At 37.7% G+C, this 20,967-nt stretch overlaps 4 protein-coding genes across 12 annotated transcripts in view; 1 reads left to right on the top strand and 3 right to left on the bottom strand.

The window, feature by feature from the left end:
* Nucleotides 1–4,962, bottom strand: part of LOC116718436 (neuroplastin-like) — a 36,482-nt gene extending 31,520 nt beyond the window's left edge. For 2 of the 5 annotated variants that reach the window (XR_004338930.1, XM_032560355.1), the window contains exon 1: nucleotides 4,405–4,962. Coding sequence is in view for 4 of the 5 variants with exons in the window: in XM_032560355.1 (XP_032416246.1) it covers nucleotides 4,405–4,480 (76 nt within the window). In the remaining variant the exon portion in view is untranslated. The remainder of the gene's footprint in view (nucleotides 1–4,404) is intronic. The other 3 variants (XM_032560354.1, XM_032560353.1, XM_032560356.1) reach the window with 3 other exon arrangements.
* A 164-nt stretch (nucleotides 4,963–5,126) lies between these two features.
* On the top strand, nucleotides 5,127–8,879 carry LOC116718438 (calcium homeostasis modulator protein 6). Its single transcript, XM_032560358.1, has 2 exons — nucleotides 5,127–6,959; nucleotides 7,073–8,879. Exons 1-2 carry the CDS (start codon nucleotides 6,495–6,497, stop codon nucleotides 7,223–7,225), a joined length of 618 nt encoding a protein of 205 aa, XP_032416249.1. The 5' UTR covers nucleotides 5,127–6,494; the 3' UTR covers nucleotides 7,226–8,879.
* A 1,324-nt stretch (nucleotides 8,880–10,203) lies between these two features.
* On the bottom strand, nucleotides 10,204–12,389 carry LOC116718435 (UDP-glucuronosyltransferase 2A1-like). Its single transcript, XM_032560352.1, has 2 exons — nucleotides 12,285–12,389; nucleotides 10,204–11,988 (listed from the first exon to the last, which is right to left on the bottom strand). Exon 2 carries the CDS (start codon nucleotides 11,972–11,974, stop codon nucleotides 10,406–10,408), a length of 1,569 nt encoding a protein of 522 aa, XP_032416243.1. The 5' UTR covers nucleotides 11,975–11,988; nucleotides 12,285–12,389; the 3' UTR covers nucleotides 10,204–10,405.
* A 665-nt stretch (nucleotides 12,390–13,054) lies between these two features.
* LOC116718434 (UDP-glucuronosyltransferase 2B31-like) lies at nucleotides 13,055–18,723 on the bottom strand. Of its 5 annotated transcripts, none has more exons than XM_032560349.1 (3): nucleotides 18,609–18,721; nucleotides 18,356–18,402; nucleotides 13,055–15,711 (listed from the first exon to the last, which is right to left on the bottom strand). In XM_032560349.1, the coding sequence occupies exon 3, from the start codon at nucleotides 15,679–15,681 to the stop codon at nucleotides 14,104–14,106; it is 1,578 nt and encodes a 525-aa protein (XP_032416240.1). In that variant the 5' UTR covers nucleotides 15,682–15,711; nucleotides 18,356–18,402; nucleotides 18,609–18,721; the 3' UTR covers nucleotides 13,055–14,103. The 5 variants fall into 5 exon arrangements, with proteins under 5 accessions (XP_032416240.1, XP_032416242.1, XP_032416238.1 ...); XM_032560351.1 differs by having other exon boundaries at nucleotides 13,055–15,708; nucleotides 18,357–18,402; XM_032560347.1 differs by having other exon boundaries at nucleotides 18,356–18,471; nucleotides 18,609–18,715.
* Between the last annotated feature and the right edge of the window lie 2,244 nt (nucleotides 18,724–20,967).

Below are 20,967 nucleotides of genomic sequence, written 5' to 3'. Positions count from 1 at the left end.
TTTAGAGATTTGTTTAGTAACTTTCTTTGAATTCAGAAGTTTACATACAGAATTATGTCTTTTTAAACAATGAGGGAAAGCCCGGATGACCATGTCAAAACTTTGAAAAATTCTGATAGGTTAACCAATACATTTGATTTAAATAAAGGCATGTCTCTGGATGTGTTTTAAGGCCACACAGCTTTCTTGCTTAACATGTTTGAACAAAATCAACCAAGAAATTAGGAGTTGTGAAGCTGCACATGTCTGATTCATCCTTGGGAACAGTCTCCAGATACTTTAAGATGTCTTCATCTGTTCAAACAATTATGCGCAAGTATAGAAATGAGGGGATGTTCAAACATCACACAGCTCAGAAAGGAGACGAGTTCTGCATCACACAGGTGAATGGGTTTTAGTACAAAATGTGCAAATGTTGGATATATCTAACATTTCTGATTATTATTAAACTCAGCAAAACATTAAAGTACATGCATTTGCTTAATGGACCCCGAAATGATTGAAGTTCTTAGTTTTGATGCATTTAATTACCTCACGAAAAATATTAGTATTAATATTCGACCTGTCAATCACCTATCAGAGATAATTTAGGGAAAATTGGTCAATGTTTTGTCTCTTGTCAATCAAGACTGTTAACCATGATCAAGTTGCATGGTTCATAGAAACTAATCTTCTATTAACTTAACATTTTTTATAAGTTTTTTTATTCTCTAAAAACTTACAAGCTTTCCCGATCTTATAATATTACATAAGAGCAGTAAAAAAATGATTATTTTAAAAGGAATTTTAAAAAGATGGCCTCAGTTCTGTCAGACTGCTCCAGGGCAGCTGTGGTAACCACCATCAGTGTGTGAATGTGTGTGTGAATGGATGAATGACTGAAGGTACCGTGAAACACTTTGGTGTCCTTTGGACTCGTTAAAGCTCTATACAGCTACAGATCATTTTTACCATTCAGATGCATTTGTATAATCAATATTTTAGTAAGTCAAGACTAATTATTGTGTTTCTATTCTTTAGGTGGCAAATAAACAACTCTGAGAGAACTCAGAGCTATATTTTGTTATCAGCTATGCACTTTACAAACTGTATCTAGTTGTGCTCTGACTGATGTGCTGGCCAGGCCAATCTGTCACCTTGTCCTATTTTCAGCTTGACAAGTGATATCTGTAAAATTTTCCACACTATGCACAAAAATGATGCAACCATGAAACTGCCGAGCCTTTCCACAAATCAAAATGAAACCTCTGTCCATCAACATGTTAATCCTGAATAAGTATGGAAATATGGCACATGCTAAAAGAAATTTCTACAACTGTCATTTAAAGTGGCCTACACATTGACTCACATCCAGGGAGAGCACAAAAGCATGCAGAGTAGGTTGCATCCTTCGTAGGGAGATATTATGTAAGACTCAAAGGTACTACTTTAGGTCAGCACCAGCTGTCTTCGCAACAGTATTTAGTATTTTTTGCATAAGGACCATATAATATTTGATCTTAAGTAGTTTACGTCCAAACATTGTGTCTTCAGAGGGCCATGCAGCTGTGCACCGGGAGGCCGTCCATTAAAAGTTAATGGATTCACTTTCACAAAAGGACCTTAAAGCCACAGTTCTCAGCGCTCAGTCTCTGTGGTAAAAATAGAAACGCTGCAGAACGGACGGATGCAATTCACAGCCTTCCAAATATCTGTCGCACAACCTGGCTGCCTGTAGTAGGCCTAGTTTTTCCTGAAAATGAGGGAGCAACTGGCACAAATTCCCTCAGCTTTCCCAGACACAGTGATTAAATCTCATGCACTTATAATTATTATTGTCCCCACATCACTGCCTGGATGCTGTCATATCACAGCAAAACCAAGCATTGCGTAAGAGGTGGCGCAGCGATTACCCTTAATCTGAACTGGGAGAAAAAAAGTGAAATGGTTTGGCATGCAACATGAGCAATTATCTGAGAAATACCTCTGGTTCTGCGCAGTAGCTGCAGTTTATTACTGCCCCAATCAAGACTAACGTTAATGAAGGATCTGTTTACTTAATGAAAGCTTCCTCTATGTAGCAAGAAAACATTAACAGATCTGATGATCAGTTTGCACGAGACTGACTCTCGCTGACCACTTCATGTATTTATGCATGCATGTAACTCTATGGTGCAAACTGGGCCACAGAGACTGGATGCAAACACAGTACAATGCCTATTTTGTGTTTCATTTTCCAGATAGTCAAATAAGACTGATTACTTCCACACACTCCAGTGAAATTTATAAGGAAGGCGGAAAGAAATTCAAGTGAGAATATTTTTTGCTATATAATGCTGTGGATATTTGGTTTATTTATCTCTCCAAAAGCTGACGGTGGAGGTTGCTTTTTTTTGTTAATGGTCTGTATTCTGTCTGTCCTGCTTGTTTGTTCTTTTTGTTTGAGAAGAATTATTGTATAATCTGCTGCAGTGATTTATTGGTACAAATGAAAGAATATTTGCAAATCTAATCCTCCAACCTTCTCAAACCTGTCATCAGAATCTTTCATCAGACAGATTTTTCCCCACGCTGCTAAGCAAAGTGGAGCTTAAGCATTAAAAATTATAATACAGTATTTAGAGTAATTGTCTCCCCTTTCCCTGCCTTATTTTTTTCTGTGACAGCTTGTGACATTGTTTTGTCAACATGTGGGAGTAGCAGCTCATTTAGAGACAGATGATTTTTAGACTGGTATAAAAATCTACAGGAGATAAATTCCAACTGGAGAGTTGCTATTAAAACTTTTCAAAAATTATGAGCAGTCCACTTTGATTTCATGAATGGCTGCTGATTTGTGTGGCCCAGCGGGTGGTGTGATTCAACAGAATTATAAGTAAGGACATGCTGTATCAGAGGAGGACAGACTGGAACACCCAACAGCATGTTGCTGACATTTCCTCATATCAAGTCCTCCATGTTTTCGCCATGATTAATGCACAGTGAACTTTTGGTGTTCATAAAAATCCACCCTTTGCATCTTGAAGTGACTGTCAGTCAAACATTTTGAGCCCCAGTTCTTCTCTTTTTGATAAAGAGAAGAATTATTAGATGCTCCAACAAATGGAATGAATTTGTATAATTTTGTTATGCAAAGCATTAACAACCTTTCCAACAACAACACACAAGGAAGGTTCGCTGGTAAGAAAACAAAAAAAAAAATGGTTGGATCAGTCTTTGACCTTTTCTCACTTTCCCAGTTCAACCACATCAAAGCTAGTCTACTCAAGAACTAGCATGTTTTCAAACAGGTAAATATCACGACCACAGTTCCCAACAAGCATTTTCATACTGTAATAAATGCCTTATACTGTCAGTTAAAAACATACACTTTTATGTTATAGAAGGATTGCATGTAATAGACAGAGTTGTGCATAATTATAATGTGAAAGAAATAGTATGTGTGGTTTTCAATGTTTTTTTCTTTTTACTGTTTTAAATCTAAAAAGTGTGGCGTGCATATCTATCCCCCCTGTCTTACTGGGCTTATGGCAAACTGCAAATGGAAATTTTAACTGGTTTTCATCTTGCAACTTTCACAGAAGGGCCAGGTAGATAAAATGCAACAACTCTTATGGTTATTACAGTTGAGCTTTAGTAAATTTGTAACTCTGCCATATTCTTTCCGTTTTTGGATGATGGTTTGAAACATGATCACTGCCATGTTAAAGGTCTACCTCAGTTTAAGCTTATTCACAAACATCTGCAACCTGTCTGATTGATCTTCACTGTGCTGTTTGTTCACTAAAGCTCTTCAAAAAACTTCTGAAGCCTTCATAGAGCAACTGTTTTTACTCTAAATTACATGTCACACAGATGTTCTCTGTTTCTGATGCACTGGATTTCATTTAGGGCCATCTGAGTAAAGGGGGTTGCAACCCACACTTTTCAGACTTTTATTTGGGAAAAAAAAGAAGCAAGGTGTACAGTTTTCCCTCCACTTCACAATTACGTGGTATTTTTGTGTTACTCCATGTATTAAAATTTAGAGTTAACAATTTTTGTGAAAAGTCTGAAGGGTAGGCTATAAATAATTCTGCTTGGCATTGGAAATAAATACATATTAAAACTCAAAAACTTGTTTCTTCTGTGTATTGCTATTCAACTTGTCAACCATGCCCACTCTATTCAAGAAATAACCTGAGGAGGAGAAAAAATGTCATACCTCGTTAAATTGTTCCTGAACTTTCTCTTGTCAGCGACACAAATCAAACGTAGTAACTCTGGCCTTGTTGTGGAGGAGCGTGAAATGAAAGTAATGGCTTAACGCTGTTGAAATCAAATCCTCTTTAGAAACATTTCACACGGGCGTCTTCAACACAAGACAAATCACTTTCCCTCAGCGCACACGGAACATTTCTGCCACGGTCACATCTGTGTCCTTACCGTTTTGAGCCGAGGCAAAGGGCAGCATCAAGTTGCCCAGAAGGACCACCGCCAGCATCACCGCGATAGGATGCATCGTTAGGGCTCGATAAGGGTCTCTCGGTCGGACGAATGTGGGAGGAGAGATGGTGTAGGCTATTGATAACGAGATCTAAAAAGATGGGCCCAGCATAGCACCGGGTTCTTTAAAAGCAGCCAGCCGAGGTGATTTTTTTTTTTAAATCCCGTGGAGATGTCTCCCTGATTCAAACACCTTTTGGAGGGCAGCCGTGGGTGAAAGGTCCGGGACGAGGCCAGCCGAGCTGATCTGCGGCCATAGGCGGCGAAGCAGCCTCGCTGGGATTGCGGGGAAGATGTCTTTGGATGTCAGAGAGATTGTCCACGGCGAGGTTCCAAAGATTCAGAGATGCGCACACCGATGCGCATTTACGCTCCCACCGGTCACGGTTCGGTGATTAAGATGAAAGTAGCACGCAAGCGATTCCCGACGGCGAGTGATGAAGCCGAAACATAAGTCTGTTATCAGCACCGGTCTATTTTTAATACCAACGGAGGAACAGATGCTGGTAGGGAACCAACGGCAGCGACGGAAAGCCGCGCGTGCCCAGTGCGCTCATGACTGGGGATGAACACACACATACACACACACACACACCAGCGGCACGCGCACTGCATCGCGCACGTATGCAAAGGCAAATGATGTTGTTTGTGAACTCCGACAGTTTAATGCTTTTGTAATTTTTTTTCTGTTTTACATTTTATTTTGTTATTAGTTTCAGGTGACAGGATGTCTATCTCACTTTTTAAACTTATATTTATTTTGACGCTATTTTGTTGCAATTTTCATACAAGTTCTGAATAAAAGGCAACACATGCAGATGTGTAAGATAAAACAACTACAGAGCCCTGTACAGAGCTTTCTATCAAGAAAGCAAATATAGAATCAGTATTTGCTGAAGTCTGATTCAAACTTTTTCCATCATATTCAGATTTTTTTTTTTTTGATGAGGTTGTGAAGTTACTCTTCAGCTCCCCGAATGGGTCATTTGTAAATTATTTAATAATTTACCTCGGTCCTCTCAAAATATGCAGTCTAATTTCCTCCTCAAAATTAACATGGCTTCCTGTAATCCTCCTCAATCCCTAATCTGTGCTGCTGCACGAGCGACCTCATGTGGCCAGTTAGGATAAACTCGAAAGTACCAGCAACTGTCCCTTATTGCAGTGTGTGCTCACGACTGTACTAATATGTTTCAGTAAATAGACTGGAAGCATTTAAATACATTCTATTCATAACCCAGTAATTTTATAATTATTGGGTTATGAATAATTATGAATAAAACAACTGTGTTGTTTTATTCATCATTTTATATCATTTTATATGATTATTTTCCAGGTTGAGTAACAAGTATGAAAAATAAAGTTTCAGAAATATTTTAATTGACATACTTTATTTGTCATTTCATCTGTCCGTCCGTCCGCCTGTAACCACCTTCAATTAATCCATAATAATCCATTGTTCTTACATTTTAAATTGTACTAAAAAAGGACTGAATATTTGAGTCTGGAAAAGAGTTGGATTTTGACTTGAATATTATGTTGGAACCCTGTAGTAAACTTTCCAATGTTTTCCCTTTTGCATGAAATAAATTCATTTCTTATGTTTTGTACATTTTGAAGCTCTATTTAAACATTTTTTAGCTTAAATGTTTGCTTCTAAGTAAACAAACACACCTTTAGGATGTTTATTTACCAGACTGTTGTAAAGTGCATGTGTGTACTCTACTGCAGAACAAACTTCCCTCCACTTTACACCCCGCCCTCCAGTACTCTATAGGAGACCACATTTAAAATGAAACCCCACCTGAAATCTCCCAGAGACCAATCCGCTAGAGAAAGGTCAGCGCCGAGGGCACACCCTCCGTTGTTCAAAGCCAATCAGATTGGAAGGGCAGCATTTTGCCTGAGGGTAAAACTTACCCCTGGATGTGTTAATTACGCATCACTAAGCTGTTGCCAATGTGTTCACAACCGTGGACTATCTTTTGGGCTTTTTGCAGCGGTTGTCTTCATTCTTTAGTCAGTTTAGTATGGAAAGTAGACAACAATGGCTTACCAGGCTGAAAAATGAACTTAGCAACAGTCCGCTGGTATCAAATGTGGCTTTTGGGTTCATCCTCATGGGACTAGAGAAGCTCGTGGAGCTGGAGTTTGAGTGTCCTTGCAACCCTACGTGGAATGGAGCGTTTTCATCAGCATTCTTCATCATTCCTGCTGTCATGGCCTTCACCTTGATGCAGATCATCCAGGGATGCAGGTGCAACGTGTGGTGCAGGAAAATGGTTTCCCTCTCTAGTTTCGTTCCTGCTGTCGTTTGGCTGATCTTGTTGTTCCTGGACGGCCAGTACTTTGCCTGTGCTATGACAGACTGGGATGGAAGATTTGTCCTTGTTGACAAGGCAGCTCCGCAGAAGTGGTGTGAGCCAGTTACAGAGGGAGACGTCACCCCACAAGAATTAATGCTCCGCTCACAGCGGTTGTTTGTGTTTTCTCAGGTGAGTGGGATATGTCCAGTTGGCAGAGTATTCACTATGTCAGATATACTTGTTATCAAACGATGGAAGCTCTTTCATGTGTGCGTTCACTAACCTTACTCTCCTGTGTCCAGGTAATAGGAATAATCCTCCTGATTTTCATCTGTGTGGGTCTGGTAGTGTATGTAATCAGAGAAAGCTCCCAACAGGAGGTGGAGATGCAAGATGCAGATGTGGCTGAGCTCACCGTGCTCAGGATGAGCTCTCTACGAACCAGAACATCATGAGTGGACCTACCCTGTCCTACACAGACACTTTGTAAATACCACAAAAAGACTTGACAGGAGTTTTTTTTTAATCGCCCCCCAGGATATTTTGGGGCATTTAAAGATATTTGAAAATCTGTGTGAAAATTCTCCATCAGGTCATAGTAATGTAAGTGTTTCGACATTTGACAACTGGACTTCTCTTTGTGTTTTTTTTCTTGAAATATTCCTCTAAAGTAAATGTGTGTCGAATGATCACCTCATGTCACCATGTACACTGTTCAAAGAAATACTGTGTTTTTTGTATAAATATTGAGGAATGAGTATACATAAATGTCCTCTCTTGGTGCTTCCTCACCTGGGTCACCAGTGCAGCAATTTCATTCCTAATCAAGGTGTGGGTTAATATATTTTAAATCTGGTATTTTCTGTTTTCTTTGTTTTATTGCTATAGTTGAGATGAGACTAAATATGTTTGATCAGGTAAAAATAAATAATAATAACAAATTGATCTAATTTCAGCACCTTGCAAAAGTATTCGTACCCAGTAAACATTTTTACATTTTGTCACAAAGTGACTGCAACATTCAATGTATTTCCTTTGGGATTTATACAATAGAACAAAACAAAGTAGCTTGCAAATATGAAGTAGAAGGAAGAGAAAAAACAAAAAATTTGAGAAGTCGACTGCACATTTGTATTCAACTGACCTGATTGTTGTACATCTAGACTTAACTGCATCACTGTTTCTACTAGAAAAAAAAGTATTCCAACAGAATGATGATGTCATATTCAACAGTTTTGGATATTGTTTTATCACCTAGCCCTCTCCAAACTTCTACACAACTAACTTGTCTAGTGTTTTAATTGGTCTTCCTGATTATTGTTCTTTGACCAACCTCTGAGGTCTTTACAGAACTTACATTGAAATTAAGTTTCTCAAAGTCAGATTCTAATAAAAGTCACATATCAGGTGACTTGCATAGGTATCCAGTTGGGGTGGATTTTTTTTTTTCAGGCAATACAGTATTTGAGGTTTAATACAAATGCATACCACACTTGAAATAGATTTTTATTTATTTATTGTTTACTTTATTTACTCACAAATCTGGTATCCTTATTCACTTTACATTGCTGTGTAAAGTGCAATGTACACAGCACTATTTTTCTGTGTCCATGTTGACACAGAAAAATAAAATTCAGTACAATAATTGAAGTTCATAGTTGTGAATTCTGAAGCACAATTACAAGTACCTTTGGAAAACACTGTAATTATAAATCACAGAAAATGTTTTAAAATAGTAAGATTTGTTAAAAACAATAACTGGTTTGTCTGTATACCCACCCACCAATAAGTTTGATTTCTTAAACTTCTACCTGGTTACAAGCATGAATAAAGTGAGAATAAATATCAAACTTTTTCCAAAAATTCTACATTTTTGTAGAATTATATATATATACATATATATATATATATATAAAACACAGATTGCTTTGTGGCATTTTATAAACTTTTCACCCATTTATTTTATGATTTTTAATCTGTATTTTTTAATACAATGTTTTTTTGTTTAATTTGTTAACTATATTGCCTCATAAGGTGTGTCCGCCAGGCAGCTAATATTGTTTTGTCCTTTATTATTCTTTTATGCTAAAAAATAATAAAAATGTTCCTCTAAAATGAAATTCCTGTTATACATATAACCTCTTAAAGTTTTTGAGACATAGTTCCAAGTATCCCCAGCAAATAGTTGTAATCTATATAAGATCCATCCATCAGTCCATTGTCTCTAACTGCTTGTCCTTAGAAGGCAATTTGTATCATGGCAAACAGGCAAAATAACTCATTTCTAAAGTGATGGTTGCATTTTCCCTTTATTTTTAGTATTAGAATGATTTTTCAAATGAGGTAAAGTCCTCAAATGTTTTGGACAGTCACAGTTTGAATATAATTTACATTTTTCCTTCTAGAAAAACTGTGTTTTAAGGCGTATGTCTAAAAGTTTCAGCTTTTATGTAGCAATTGTGTAATTGTTTCCCTCATATTTCCAGAGTGCTTGAACAAATTGAAATAAGTGTTGTATCAATAGTGAAGTTAAGAATACTGTTGTTTGGAAGTTCACTTGTGGCTTCATTGAGCTGAAATTCTGTTGTTCAAATTATTTAGATTCTTCAGACGCATCACTTCATTTGCAACAAAGCAAAGCACAATAATAAGTGTAGTCACAAATTCCATGAAATAAGTAGCAAACAGTCAAACCAGCTTTAAATTTGTAACTCATAGATTGTGCTTCATTTGCTTTGTTGGTTGACGTTTGCAGATTAGAGGTCATCTGTGGCCTTGCAAAAGTTGTTTTTAGACATTCTGTTGCCTTCACCTTTTGACACAGAGGGGGATTTTAGTTTTTGGCAAATAAGCGTAAAGCCACAACAGCGAACACACGGTTTCAATGAGAGATTGTGTTCACTCTTGTTTTGTTGGACTATTCTATTGCTGAAAAATTATTACCTATAGACTCACGTTTATGGATTTAAATGCTAAATTCTGCTTTATTGAGTTACAGCCTTATAATCTCTTGCAAATTTTCAGCTCACTGGAAAAATAAGAACATTTTGTAAGTTTGTTTTCACATGCTAGATTATTTTCTTTTAATTTTAAGAGCTGTCATGAGCTAGAATTCCTTTACCCAACACTTTATATTTCACTTATGCTGGTGTTTTTATTGGCAGTGCTGTCTGCATCATCCCTAAACACAACTGATGGGTCTTGGACTGCACATAAAAACAGCTATTTCCTCTCAGATGAAATACATTTTGTAGCAATGCCAAAAAGTGTGTAAAATTCTATAAACAGTGTTCCACTGCAACTCAGTTGTATGAAGAAGCATAACCAATATCTTTAAAATTAGCCCATCAGGAAAGAAAAATAAACTAGACAACTAAGAAAAACCAAAGATTTAAGTGTTGAGGTTGGAAAAAAAACAGAAGCAGTTAAAATATTCACTCAAGATTCTTTATTCAACAGATAGTTCAGATAGAGAGGCTAATATTACTAACACCAGAACAGGTGTTTCTCCAACTCATTTAAATCATCTCAATTTCACAAAAAACACAAATAATCTAGCCTGTGGGTTTACAATTTGCAAGTCTAAACTTAAAATAAATCTGTCTGGTTCCCATTTGACCACATTTCTTTTCTTTTCAATCTTGTTTCTTCTTGTTTTTCAGGCACAAACGCCACAGACATTTTAGGAGAACAGCAAACACACCGAAAATAACCAGCACAGCTCCCCCTAAACACAGCATCACATCTACACAGTGGTAGGAATACCAGGGCAGCCTGTAGGACTCAGTTCTCAGGTGAGCAGCTCCTCTGTTCCTCATGACAAACTCTATCCACCAGATGGCTTGGTCCAGGGGCTTCATCGGCTGATCTCTGTGCAGTCTGGAGAGTCTCTGCATATTTATCCTGTAGGAGGGTTCAGTTAGGACTTCCTGTATCCCCTGCAAGAATGTGTCTTCAGTCATAGTAGATATCTGAATATTCTTCCCAGCTTCTCTTACTTCAATTCTAAGCAGATTATCAGGCTGGTCGAAAATCAAAGGAAGACCCAGTATAGGAACTCCATGATAAATCGCCTCCTGAATACCATTTGTTCCCCCGTGAGCCACAAACAATTTAATCTTAGAATGTCCTAGAAGGTCGTTCTGTGGCATCCAGTCTACCACTAAAGTGTTGTTTCCCAGATTGGCTGGCCTGACGCCTTTATACCTCCAAATGACTTTTTGAGGTAATTTAGCAAAAGCTCCAGCTATTACTTCAGCTAAATCATGGGGTAAATCTCCAATTAAAGTTCCCAGAGACATTATGATAACTCCGTGCTCTCCAGAGCTCTGTACATACTCCTCCAAGTCCTGAGGCAGGTGTTTTGCAGGTTTACACTGGAACCCTCCCATATAGATAACATTTGGCATAGTGGGACGGGGAAACTCAAACACAAAGTCCACTCTCATGAGCCACAGATCTGCAGTTTGAAACATGGATAAATAGTCTAAATCTGATCCAAAGTACTTTGTAAATAAGGCTTCATAATGTGGTAAAACATGCCACATAATTTGGTATTCATTCAAAGCAAATATCATTACATTTAGGACTCTCTGAATAAAAGACATTTTATCAGACATCTCTGTACCAGTCATTGGAACATATGAGAGAGGAGAAGGTGCGATTGAAAAGTGGCCTTCGCCGTGACTGGTCCATCTCACATTAAAAACTAGAGGTAGTTTGAGGTAATGAGCAAGTATGACACCCATTGGTAAAGCAGGATCTGTAAGGGCAAGGTCATAGTTCTCATCTTGCATGGACTGTATCAGCTCTTTGGACTCAAAAGTCTTTTCAAGACCTTTGGCCGATTTTATGTGGAACTCTGAGATCTTCTGTGCTTGTTCCATTTCCAGTTTGATACGAGTCCAAACAGACTTCCCCTCCCTTTGGATTTTCAGCAGTTCAGTCACAAATGATTTTATGAAGTCTTCATCAAATCCAGACTCTGTGTCGGTATTAATTGAAGTATAGAACGGGGAGGATTCCTTGATATACCAGCTGTCTGTCTGTCGCACAACAAAAATCTGATGACCCCTTGAATGTAGTTCTTCAATGATGACTTTCATGTTCACCCAGTGGCTCCCATCAACTGGGAGGACAAGTACTTTCCCACTATGTACCACCACTGGACAGAGCCAGATCAGACTGATCCAGATCCATTGCATTTTGTGTTCTAAAGCTGCAAAATAAACATCCAATAATTTAGCATATTTTTACCATACATGTATTTTTCAAATAAAAACAATATATTGAATAAAAACCAATGTGGGATTCAAAAAATATGTTTAATTATTGTGACTGTAGCTTTTTTTTTTTTCTGCTGATGTACGATCCCATATAGAAAAGATTAACTCGTGTTGCTCAGAGGTCTCGATTATGCAAACTGTTGCCTGTAACTGACCTTCTACAGATCCACTAGAACAAATCAGCTAAAATTAACACAAGAATACATGCAAAGACTAAAATAAAGGTTACCTGTTTGGCTGCCGGTGCAAATTTGTCTTTCAAGGATTATTCTTTTTTCAAGGTGTTGTCCATTCCAGGTTCAAACTGGAAAAGGACTTTGCAGCTGTATTTATGGGTTCTTAAATGTGTAATTGATAAGAGGGTACAAAGTTGACAGAGAGCAGTACGTTGTGTCCATATAAGCCGTACATCACAGGAAAGCTTGGTGTTGACAACTTCAAAGTTGTTCTTTGACATTTTTACAATAAATCAACAAAGTATTTGTAGAATGTTTTTCAATTTTTGATTTGTTTTCAGACTTAATGGATATCTTTTTCCATTAACAAATTAAATCAAAATATGAAGAGATACATAGTTATTATATTACATACTGTGCATGTATGTTATGCATGTAATGCACAGTATGTTATGTTGTGTTTGTAAAGCTCTTCATTACTCAGAGTGATGCTACAGAGGAAACTACATTTTCTTCTGGAGTTGTTTTTTTTTGAGACTTTATCAGACTTACAGGAAATTACTGTTGATCTAGTGGTTAGAGGGACGTTGGAGAGCAAATTGCTTGGGAGCCTTTTTGTGTAAACTTTGGGTGTTTCCCTCATGTATGAGTGCACTTTTCCCAGATTCCAGCTGTACACTCAAAAGAACTGCATGTTACATTATCTGGCCACTAAGCTGTCCTTTGGTTTAAGTACAACTATAAACAGTATGAAGAAGGTTTAGAAAACAGATGGGCTGATGAATAGCACCACCTACTGGATATTGAAGACATCAGCAACTTCTTTGAACCAGAGTATTTCAACAGTAAATTCAATGCCACAGTTTATTTTAAAAAAAGCCTCCAGTCATTTTGAAATATAAATTTTGTGCAACAGCTTAAACGTATTGAGTCAGATAGCCAAGCTAGAAAACATAACTGCACATTATTCAATGCAAACAGTACAACAGGATGTAAGAGACTTTGAGTGAAAGAGTGCATACACTAATCAGGCATAATATTATGATCAAACGCCTAATACTTTGAACACCTGAAGGTGTTTTGTGATGTCTAGCACAAAGCAGTTACCAGCTGTAAGGTGCATTGTGCTGTCTCAGTGTTTTAGATTTGTCCCAATTCAATCATGCACATTTAGCTTGGATCTTGTAAATTTGGAGACCAAGTCAAAATCACAAACTCATTGTGTTGCTCCTTTGACCCTTCCTGAATCACATGATCTGTTGCAGGACACATTATTCTGCTGAAAGAGACCACAGCCATCAGAAAATACCACGTTCACATCCTGAGTGGTCTGTGCCTGTGTCAACAAACTGCAATGCAATGTGTATTCTAACACTTTTCTATGAGTTCTTTGAAAATATTATAAATAATAAATCGCATATTTGTAGTAAAATGATGAAATTACAGTGAGGTTCTAGATAAATGAGGAAATCTGTTACAGTGCCAGATTTTGCTCCGCTGAAAAATTGAAGAAGAGATTCTTGTTAAGGTTTATGGATTTAATATAATCTAATAAACTGTTGCATTCTACAAATATAAATATTTTCATTTTGAGTTTTTTTATTGCTACAATAAAGTAAAACAAAGCATTAGCATTCCGGCGCCGTGAAGATTTATTTATTTTTCTACAAACTTAGACTGATGTAACATCTTTCTATCCTTGAGGGAAGGAAATTATTCATAATACATTTACAGGAATTATTTAGGTTTAGTGGTGAGACTTAAGTTGACTTATCTTAAAAGCTCACTTGGTCTGTTTCATATGACAGCCTAAAAGGACCCAGTAGAACCAACAGTGAGTTGACATAATGTTATATGTGATCGATGCCCCAGTCAGTCAGATTTCACTTTTCTTTTACAACATAATTTGAAGCAGTGCCACAGTAACCAGGAGAAAACTAAAAACATTAGTGCAAAAATTGCTATTAAAAATAAAATGACATCTACAGAGTAATAGGTATACCAGGGCAGCCTGTAAGACTCTGTTCTGAGGTGAGCAGCACCTTTGTGCCTCATGACAAACTCAATCCAGAAGATGGCTCGATCCAGTGGCCTTATCTGCTGATCTCTGTGTAGTCGGGAGAGTCTCTGCATGTTCATCCTGTAAGATGGCTCATCCAAGACTTCCTGAATAGTTTTCTGAAATTTTTTCTCATTTATGTCAGACACATCCAAAATCTTTGCAACTCCTTTAGCTCTGAGTCTGGAGAGATTGTCGGCTTGATCGAACACAAAGGGAATGCCCACCATTGGAACCCCATGATAGATGGCCTCATAAATTCCATTTGTTCCTCCATGACTTACAAAAAGTTTGATTTTCGGATGGCCTAGGAGGTCGTTCTGAGGCATCCAGTCTATGATTAAAGTATTGTTTCCTAAAGAGGGAGGTTTGGCACCCTTATACCTCCAGATAACTTTCTGGGGTAAGTTAGCAAAACCAGCAGCAATTTCATCTGCCAGGTCATTTGGAAGCTCTCCAATTAAAGTCCCCAGAGACATGATGATAACTCCGTGCTCTCCAGAACTTTGCACAAACTTCTCCAGGAGTTCAGGAAGTGGTCTTGCAGGTTTACACTGGAACCCTCCCATATAGACAACATTTGGCATGGTGGGACGAGGGAACTCAAACACAAAGTCCACTCTCATGAGCCACAGATCTGCAGCTTGGAACAGAGAAAAGTAGTCCACATCTGGGCCAAAGTAGCGCTTAGCTAAAGGAGAATAATGTGGTGCGACCACCTGCTTGTACAGATGCATCCTCATGTGGTAGAAAATCATGTTTTTCACCCTTTCAAAGAATGTCATTTGATCCGTAAGCTCTGATGGTGGAAGTGGGACGTAGGAAAGAGGAGAAGGTGCAACAGCAAAATGTGCTTCACCGTGAACAGTCCAGCGAGTGTTGAATACTATCGGTAGGCCAAGGTAGTGAGCCAAAAACACACCTCCTCCATTTGCAGGGTCAGTCAAAACTATGTCATACTTGGCTTCCTGGAGGATCTTCATTAACTCTTTACTTTCAAATATGTGCACAATCACCTCGCAGATCTTTCTGTGTAATTCAAAGAACTTGTCTTTCAACTCCATGTCTAGAGCGAAACGGGTCCATGCTGACCCATTGCTTCTTTTAATTCTAATGACCTCGGACACAAAGAGACGGTAGAAATCTTCATTACCACCAGAGTTGACATCCACTGTGATGGTTTCATATTGTGAAGCCGTCTCACTGATGTACCAGCTGTCTGCAGCCCGAATGACAGTCACAGAATGCCCCCGTGAATGCAGTTCCTCCACCAGCACCTTCATGTTCACCCAGTGGCTGCCATCATGTGGGAAAACCAGAACCTTTCCAGCAGACGCAAGTGAACTGATGGCATAGAAAAAGAAGAAGACGATAGCCAGTGGCCAAGACATCCTAAAATCTTCAGAAACTGGCACAATCTGAAAGGAAAGCGAAAAAGAAAAATAATCACATTACTGTTGGTATTTCAAGATATATGAGCTCAATCACTCTGCAGTTAAATTTCGCTGACTGAATCGTCTCTTTATTTGTAGGAGGAAGTGCCCACTGTCAGCACTCACGTGTACATAGCACATGGAGCCTCTCTGAGGAAAACTAGTTTTGTTTGGTGCCAAGAGCCCTGCAAGAGCTTGGCATATGTGGTGGGAGATGGCTGTGTTTTGCTGATCTGTATGTCACCCTGTACCTTTTTGCTCCTTTGCTTCACTGATGACCTTTGTCTGTTTGGGGCATATGGCTGCTCTTGTTTGTGTCTGCCTGGGGCTGTTGTGACCTTGAGGAGTCGTGTCCACCTGTCCTTTGCTGCTCTTGGGTGCTGAGTGTTGCAGGTTTTCTATCTTTCTCACCACTCTAACAGCTGGGCACCTCCAGGTGAAAAACTCACTTACACAAATTCACTTACATTGGCATGTATGATCACCTACCATCACAAACAGGTTACAATTAGAGCAATGTGACCTGTCTATATTGAATTCTGTAAGAGTTCTGAGCCAAGAAAAACAACAGCCGCTGTAAATATACATGTCTGACCTATAAAAACCAGTTTAGCCATGGACTGGGTATGGAATAGCATTTGTCTTTCCATTAGTGACATCATGTGCAAAGTACTAGACACAGTTCCTTGTATTGTTGTTCTAAGAAACCTCTGAATGAAAACTAAAACCAAACTAAATTCAAGCTTCAAGGACATACATCATAAATTTACACAACATTTTATTTTCAACTGTGTTCAACCTTTTATCTCACAATAGTTGTATTCATTTCCATGTCAAAACAGAAGAAATATTTTAAAATGTATAAATGAAAAAAGTAAACCCAAGGTGGCTGAGAATGGAGCAAAATGATCCAAGAGTGATAACGTTTCATCTGAATTGCCAAACCATCTCATCAGTGCTTAACACGATGGCCATGCAAGACAAAAGTAGTGACAGCTAAGTCTCCAGAGCCCAAATTCATAAATGGGATATTTATATGCTGATTTATGCAGTGAGATAATGGTAGTTAGAACACTTAGTAAACTGTCACCCTATCAAGGGATTTAAAAGCGCTCTGTTACAAGAATGGAACCTGTAATTGACCGCAGTGGCCAAGGACCCCTGGTGATGAAAAAGGTCATTCAAAGCACTAATATTCTGACCTTATTCAGGTTGCAATTTCTTCTTCGTTCAGACCAGAATTGTTACTTTGATGACCACAGACATTAGGTCTGAAAAAAGTTTGTGAGCAGAATAATTTGTATTGGGAGAATCATGCAGCTTTTGCTTATTTCCACAAAATAAATCCTTGAGGGTTGAACTTGTCTAACAAGCATGGACAAATGTTCCAAAATGTTAGTCAAAGGACACCATAACTAGCTTAATTCTGTCAACGGTAGAAGATATAAGGGAGATATAAATGTGAAGCTAGAAGGGGAAGTTAAAATACAGACACCATCCTTCTTGACCACAAAGGAAAGAAAAAGTCTGCAGAGTTATTGGTTACATAAAGCATCTTTTTAATTTGCTAAACTTGGTGCTTTCAAATTACTTTACTGTTATTCAACTGCACATCCAGAATGTACATTTGTAAATTTTGTTGCAAAGCTCCAAATTAAAACATAAAAATAAGTAGGAAGGAAGAAAGTATAAATATAAATATGTACAATAAAAAATGTGAGTGGGAGTTGAGCAGTGTTATGCCTTGAGGTAGGCAGCTGTTATGGAATCTGGTTGTTTTGCATTTGAAGCTGCTGTACGTTTTGCCAGAGGGCAAGGTTGGAAGGAAGTGAAGTTTCGATGGCTCTCTTTGCTGTCCTCACCACTCTCTCGACACATTTTAAGTCAGAGGTGTTACACGCTCTAAAACAGACAGAGACGCTTTAACTGTTCACTCTGCTTGTAAACTCAACCCCTCAACTGTGGATTGTTTACTTTGTTTAATCCAAGATCCCTGATGTTTCATAAACAGGAGGTAAAAAGTGATTCCTATGAAAGATTTCCAGATGCTTTATGGATATGACTCAGAGGGGTGTTTTTGTTACAGAATTTTAAAGTTAATTATCCACTTAAAATAACAAATACATAAGCTAGTTATGATTTGGGTAAAATAAAGTTTTTTCGACATCAGCCAAAAGAGCTTGATGTAAGAACTGAACAAGACTATACAAGCTGTGAAGAGCTGAAGCCAGAGAAACATTAACATAACAATTCCCTGCCACTGTTACCCCATACTCATTAACTGTATGTTGAGAGAATCCTGTTTTTCCTGGAAATATTAGTCACGGCAGAGCACTGGGACTGTGCTTTTTCATCTTGTTATTACCCTGCACTCAGTACTCAGTATTCATGCAGCATGACAGGAATGTTCTTTCACTAACACTACACAGCATGTCACATGAAAGACACCCCTGAGTGAGAGATCCAAGAAAGAACAGCTGCCGATGTTTAGTAGTCAGAAAAGAATTGTTTTGCATAGAAACAGTCAAAACACTCACCATAAATGTTCTGCAAAATGCAGAGCAGAAAAACACACTGAGGTGCCTATTCTTTCATACTAAAGACATGTAATTCAAGAAAAGATACAAACTTACTGTTGAATCTCTCGCAATGCTGCTTCAGTCTTCACATGAGTCAGTGCTGTGAATTACAACATTCAGGTCTGAAAAAAACTGCTTCCTGTGGCTGATCTGAGAATAAAGTTCCTGCCTTTTAAAGAGAAGCTCATTCAAACAGGAAAACCACAAGGCAGTAGGTAAACCTACACTGATAATTTTGATAGCACTTAATAAAACAGGACATCGCCAACAGATATGCAAAATACCTGAAAAATGAACAGAACTCACTCAGTATCTCTTATAATGACAGACAGGAAAACAATGCAAAAATGCCATGCTGTCCCCCTGAATTCAAAAATGACCTATTTAGACTCAGACTCATTTGTAAGAGGCAGGCATTATTCAAGCCCACTATAAAACATGACACCCACACAGGCCTAGACACACCCTAAATAATGAAACTCCACCTCTTATGTTTATTGTACCAACGTGAGTCATACTAAACCAAGCCCCACTAAGTGACTTAACTGTACTTTATGTGGTCAGCTACACTAAGAGCCCTGCCTAATGAAATGTAAAAAGAATGTGCGTAAAGTCGGTCAGGTTGTCGTTGAAAATTTGTGTTTCTGAATAAATGTTGGAGTTTTTTTTCCCTGTCAAAAGCTTCCTGTTTTTAACACTACTCACAATAACAATAATCTGAAGAAAAACATGTTCAAGCACAAACAGAATAGAGAAAGCACATTATGTTACATTCACCAGGCTCCTTTAGCACATCTAAAAAGTTTCCTGTAGTTTTTTCTTTTTTTAATTTAAGCTGAAAATGCATTCAAGACCTTATCTGTGTATGTCAGATACATTACACAGCAAGATATACTTGAGGTGTCGATTTCTGTTTTACTGATCATGACTTGCACTTCAGAAAAATCCCATGTTAAGTTTCTTAGAATATTTGAACATAAGAACTGAATTATTTTTTTTACATAAATGTTATGATATTGGCTACACAGTCATGAGGAGGACTGCTGACAACAAGGTTAGAGCAGACTGTTGCTTACACCTGCATAACTGGGGTAGGCAACAATAGGCTATTGCTAAAGAAGCTGGCTGTTCTCAAACTGCTGTATCCAAGTATGATAGGTTGGAGATGATGATTTAATTTTTCAGCTGGATTTGGAATCTGATCAAAATTGGGCACTCTGATGAATTTATGCAAATAGACAGGATTTAATAATGTAAACAAACCATATGTGGGGCATGGACAGTAAGAGTTTCCATACACTATTAGTTTTAAATCAAGTATTCATTTTTTTAAGTGGTTGTATATAATACTAACATTTTCTGACACACACTTTTGGGGATTCTTTAATTATGAATCCTGATAGTCAAAAGTAATAGAGGTTCATTTTTGAAATATCACTCGGTGTGCAATTAATCTGTTTTACTTTTAAACTGTAATTTCTTTTCATTTATGCATTGCATTGAGGCACATACATAATGAGTTTTGTCTATGTAATATTGATTGTTAATAAGATCTTCAGTCCTTGTTCCATTTTTTTGTAAACAATGTCCAAAATGTGGTAGTTCAAAACTGCTAAATTATTAATTTACTTAAAATCTATCAAATTTAACATATTCTATCCTCCAGCCACTGTCATTATTATTAATGTATGTGTAGCCAACCCACTAATTAACAGACTGGACGTATTTTGCCTATACAAAGAGAAAAATACCAAGAATGTTCTCAAGTCAAGCTTAGATCTTGCAAGATAGTGTTTTGCACTTTGTGGTTATTCAGTTTTTTTAAACACTGCACTCCACCATTTCTAGACTTCTTAACAGCCTGAGTGAAAGCAGCTGTGCAAGACAAAGTTTTGCGAAACAAACAGGAAATATAATTGCAATCTTACTGAAAGTAACCATGAAAAGATGAAAGAAGACAAGGTAGTGTGCAAACACTGAGGCATTCTAACATTATAAATTTGTGGCCAAAAATATTACTCCAAAATATTACACTCTCAGCTCCCTCAGTCTATGGTGTAAACGCATAATAATAGCTGACTGTCTGCAGCTCAAAGACAAAGCGTTTCACACCATTATTCTTTAACTACATACCCTTATTACCTGACAACCCATGAGTTACCACTTGTTTGACTGGTTATGTGGTTTAGTAATTGTTACAAGTAAAAACAAGATATATTCAAAGCATGACCAATCTTCAGAATAGTCTGGTGTCAAACGTCTCAGTAGCTAGTCTGATTTATTGGACGGCCTGCTGTTGATACCCTTTGTATGAAGCAATCTCACCACAGCAGAGTCTTTAACATGAACATGAACTTTGTCAACAGACTGATAAAAATAACAAATGGTGGGTGCGTCATGATTCAGTACATCAGAAATCTGACACCTTATTTTTGTTCACGCAGCAGTTACATTCATTTTTTTCATTCGTGAATAATCTCTTGTGGTTTTCCTATGTATCAGAATTACTGCCAAAATTATTTAGAGCTTTTCTAAATACAAATGTAGTCAGTTTCATGGAGACACAATCTCATGGCAAACATGTTTTAAGCAAAAAGTAGACAAAAACATTGTAACAGATTAAATTCTGCATTTGAATATAGCTTAGCTACATTGCGTCCGAAAA

The sequence above is a fragment of the Xiphophorus hellerii genome, chromosome 4 (assembly GCF_003331165.1).
Source record: "Xiphophorus hellerii strain 12219 chromosome 4, Xiphophorus_hellerii-4.1, whole genome shotgun sequence".
NCBI classification, from domain to species: Eukaryota; Metazoa; Chordata; class Actinopteri; order Cyprinodontiformes; family Poeciliidae; genus Xiphophorus; species Xiphophorus hellerii.
This window is presented reverse-complemented; position numbering and strand designations above follow the sequence as displayed.

Excerpts from the sequence above, each read along its gene's own strand:
- LOC116718435 (XM_032560352.1), bottom strand. The coding sequence starts at position 11,974 with ATGCAATGGATCTGGATCAGTCTGATCTGGCTCTGTCCAGTGGTGGTA.
- LOC116718438 (XM_032560358.1), top strand. The coding sequence starts at position 6,495 with ATGGAAAGTAGACAACAATGGCTTACCAGGCTGAAAAATGAACTTAGC. Across the intron at positions 6,960-7,072 it reads GGTTGTTTGTGTTTTCTCAG|GTAATAGGAATAATCCTCCT; the intron begins GTGAGTGGGATA and ends TCCTGTGTCCAG.
- LOC116718434 (XM_032560346.1), bottom strand. The coding sequence starts at position 15,681 with ATGTCTTGGCCACTGGCTATCGTCTTCTTCTTTTTCTATGCCATCAGT.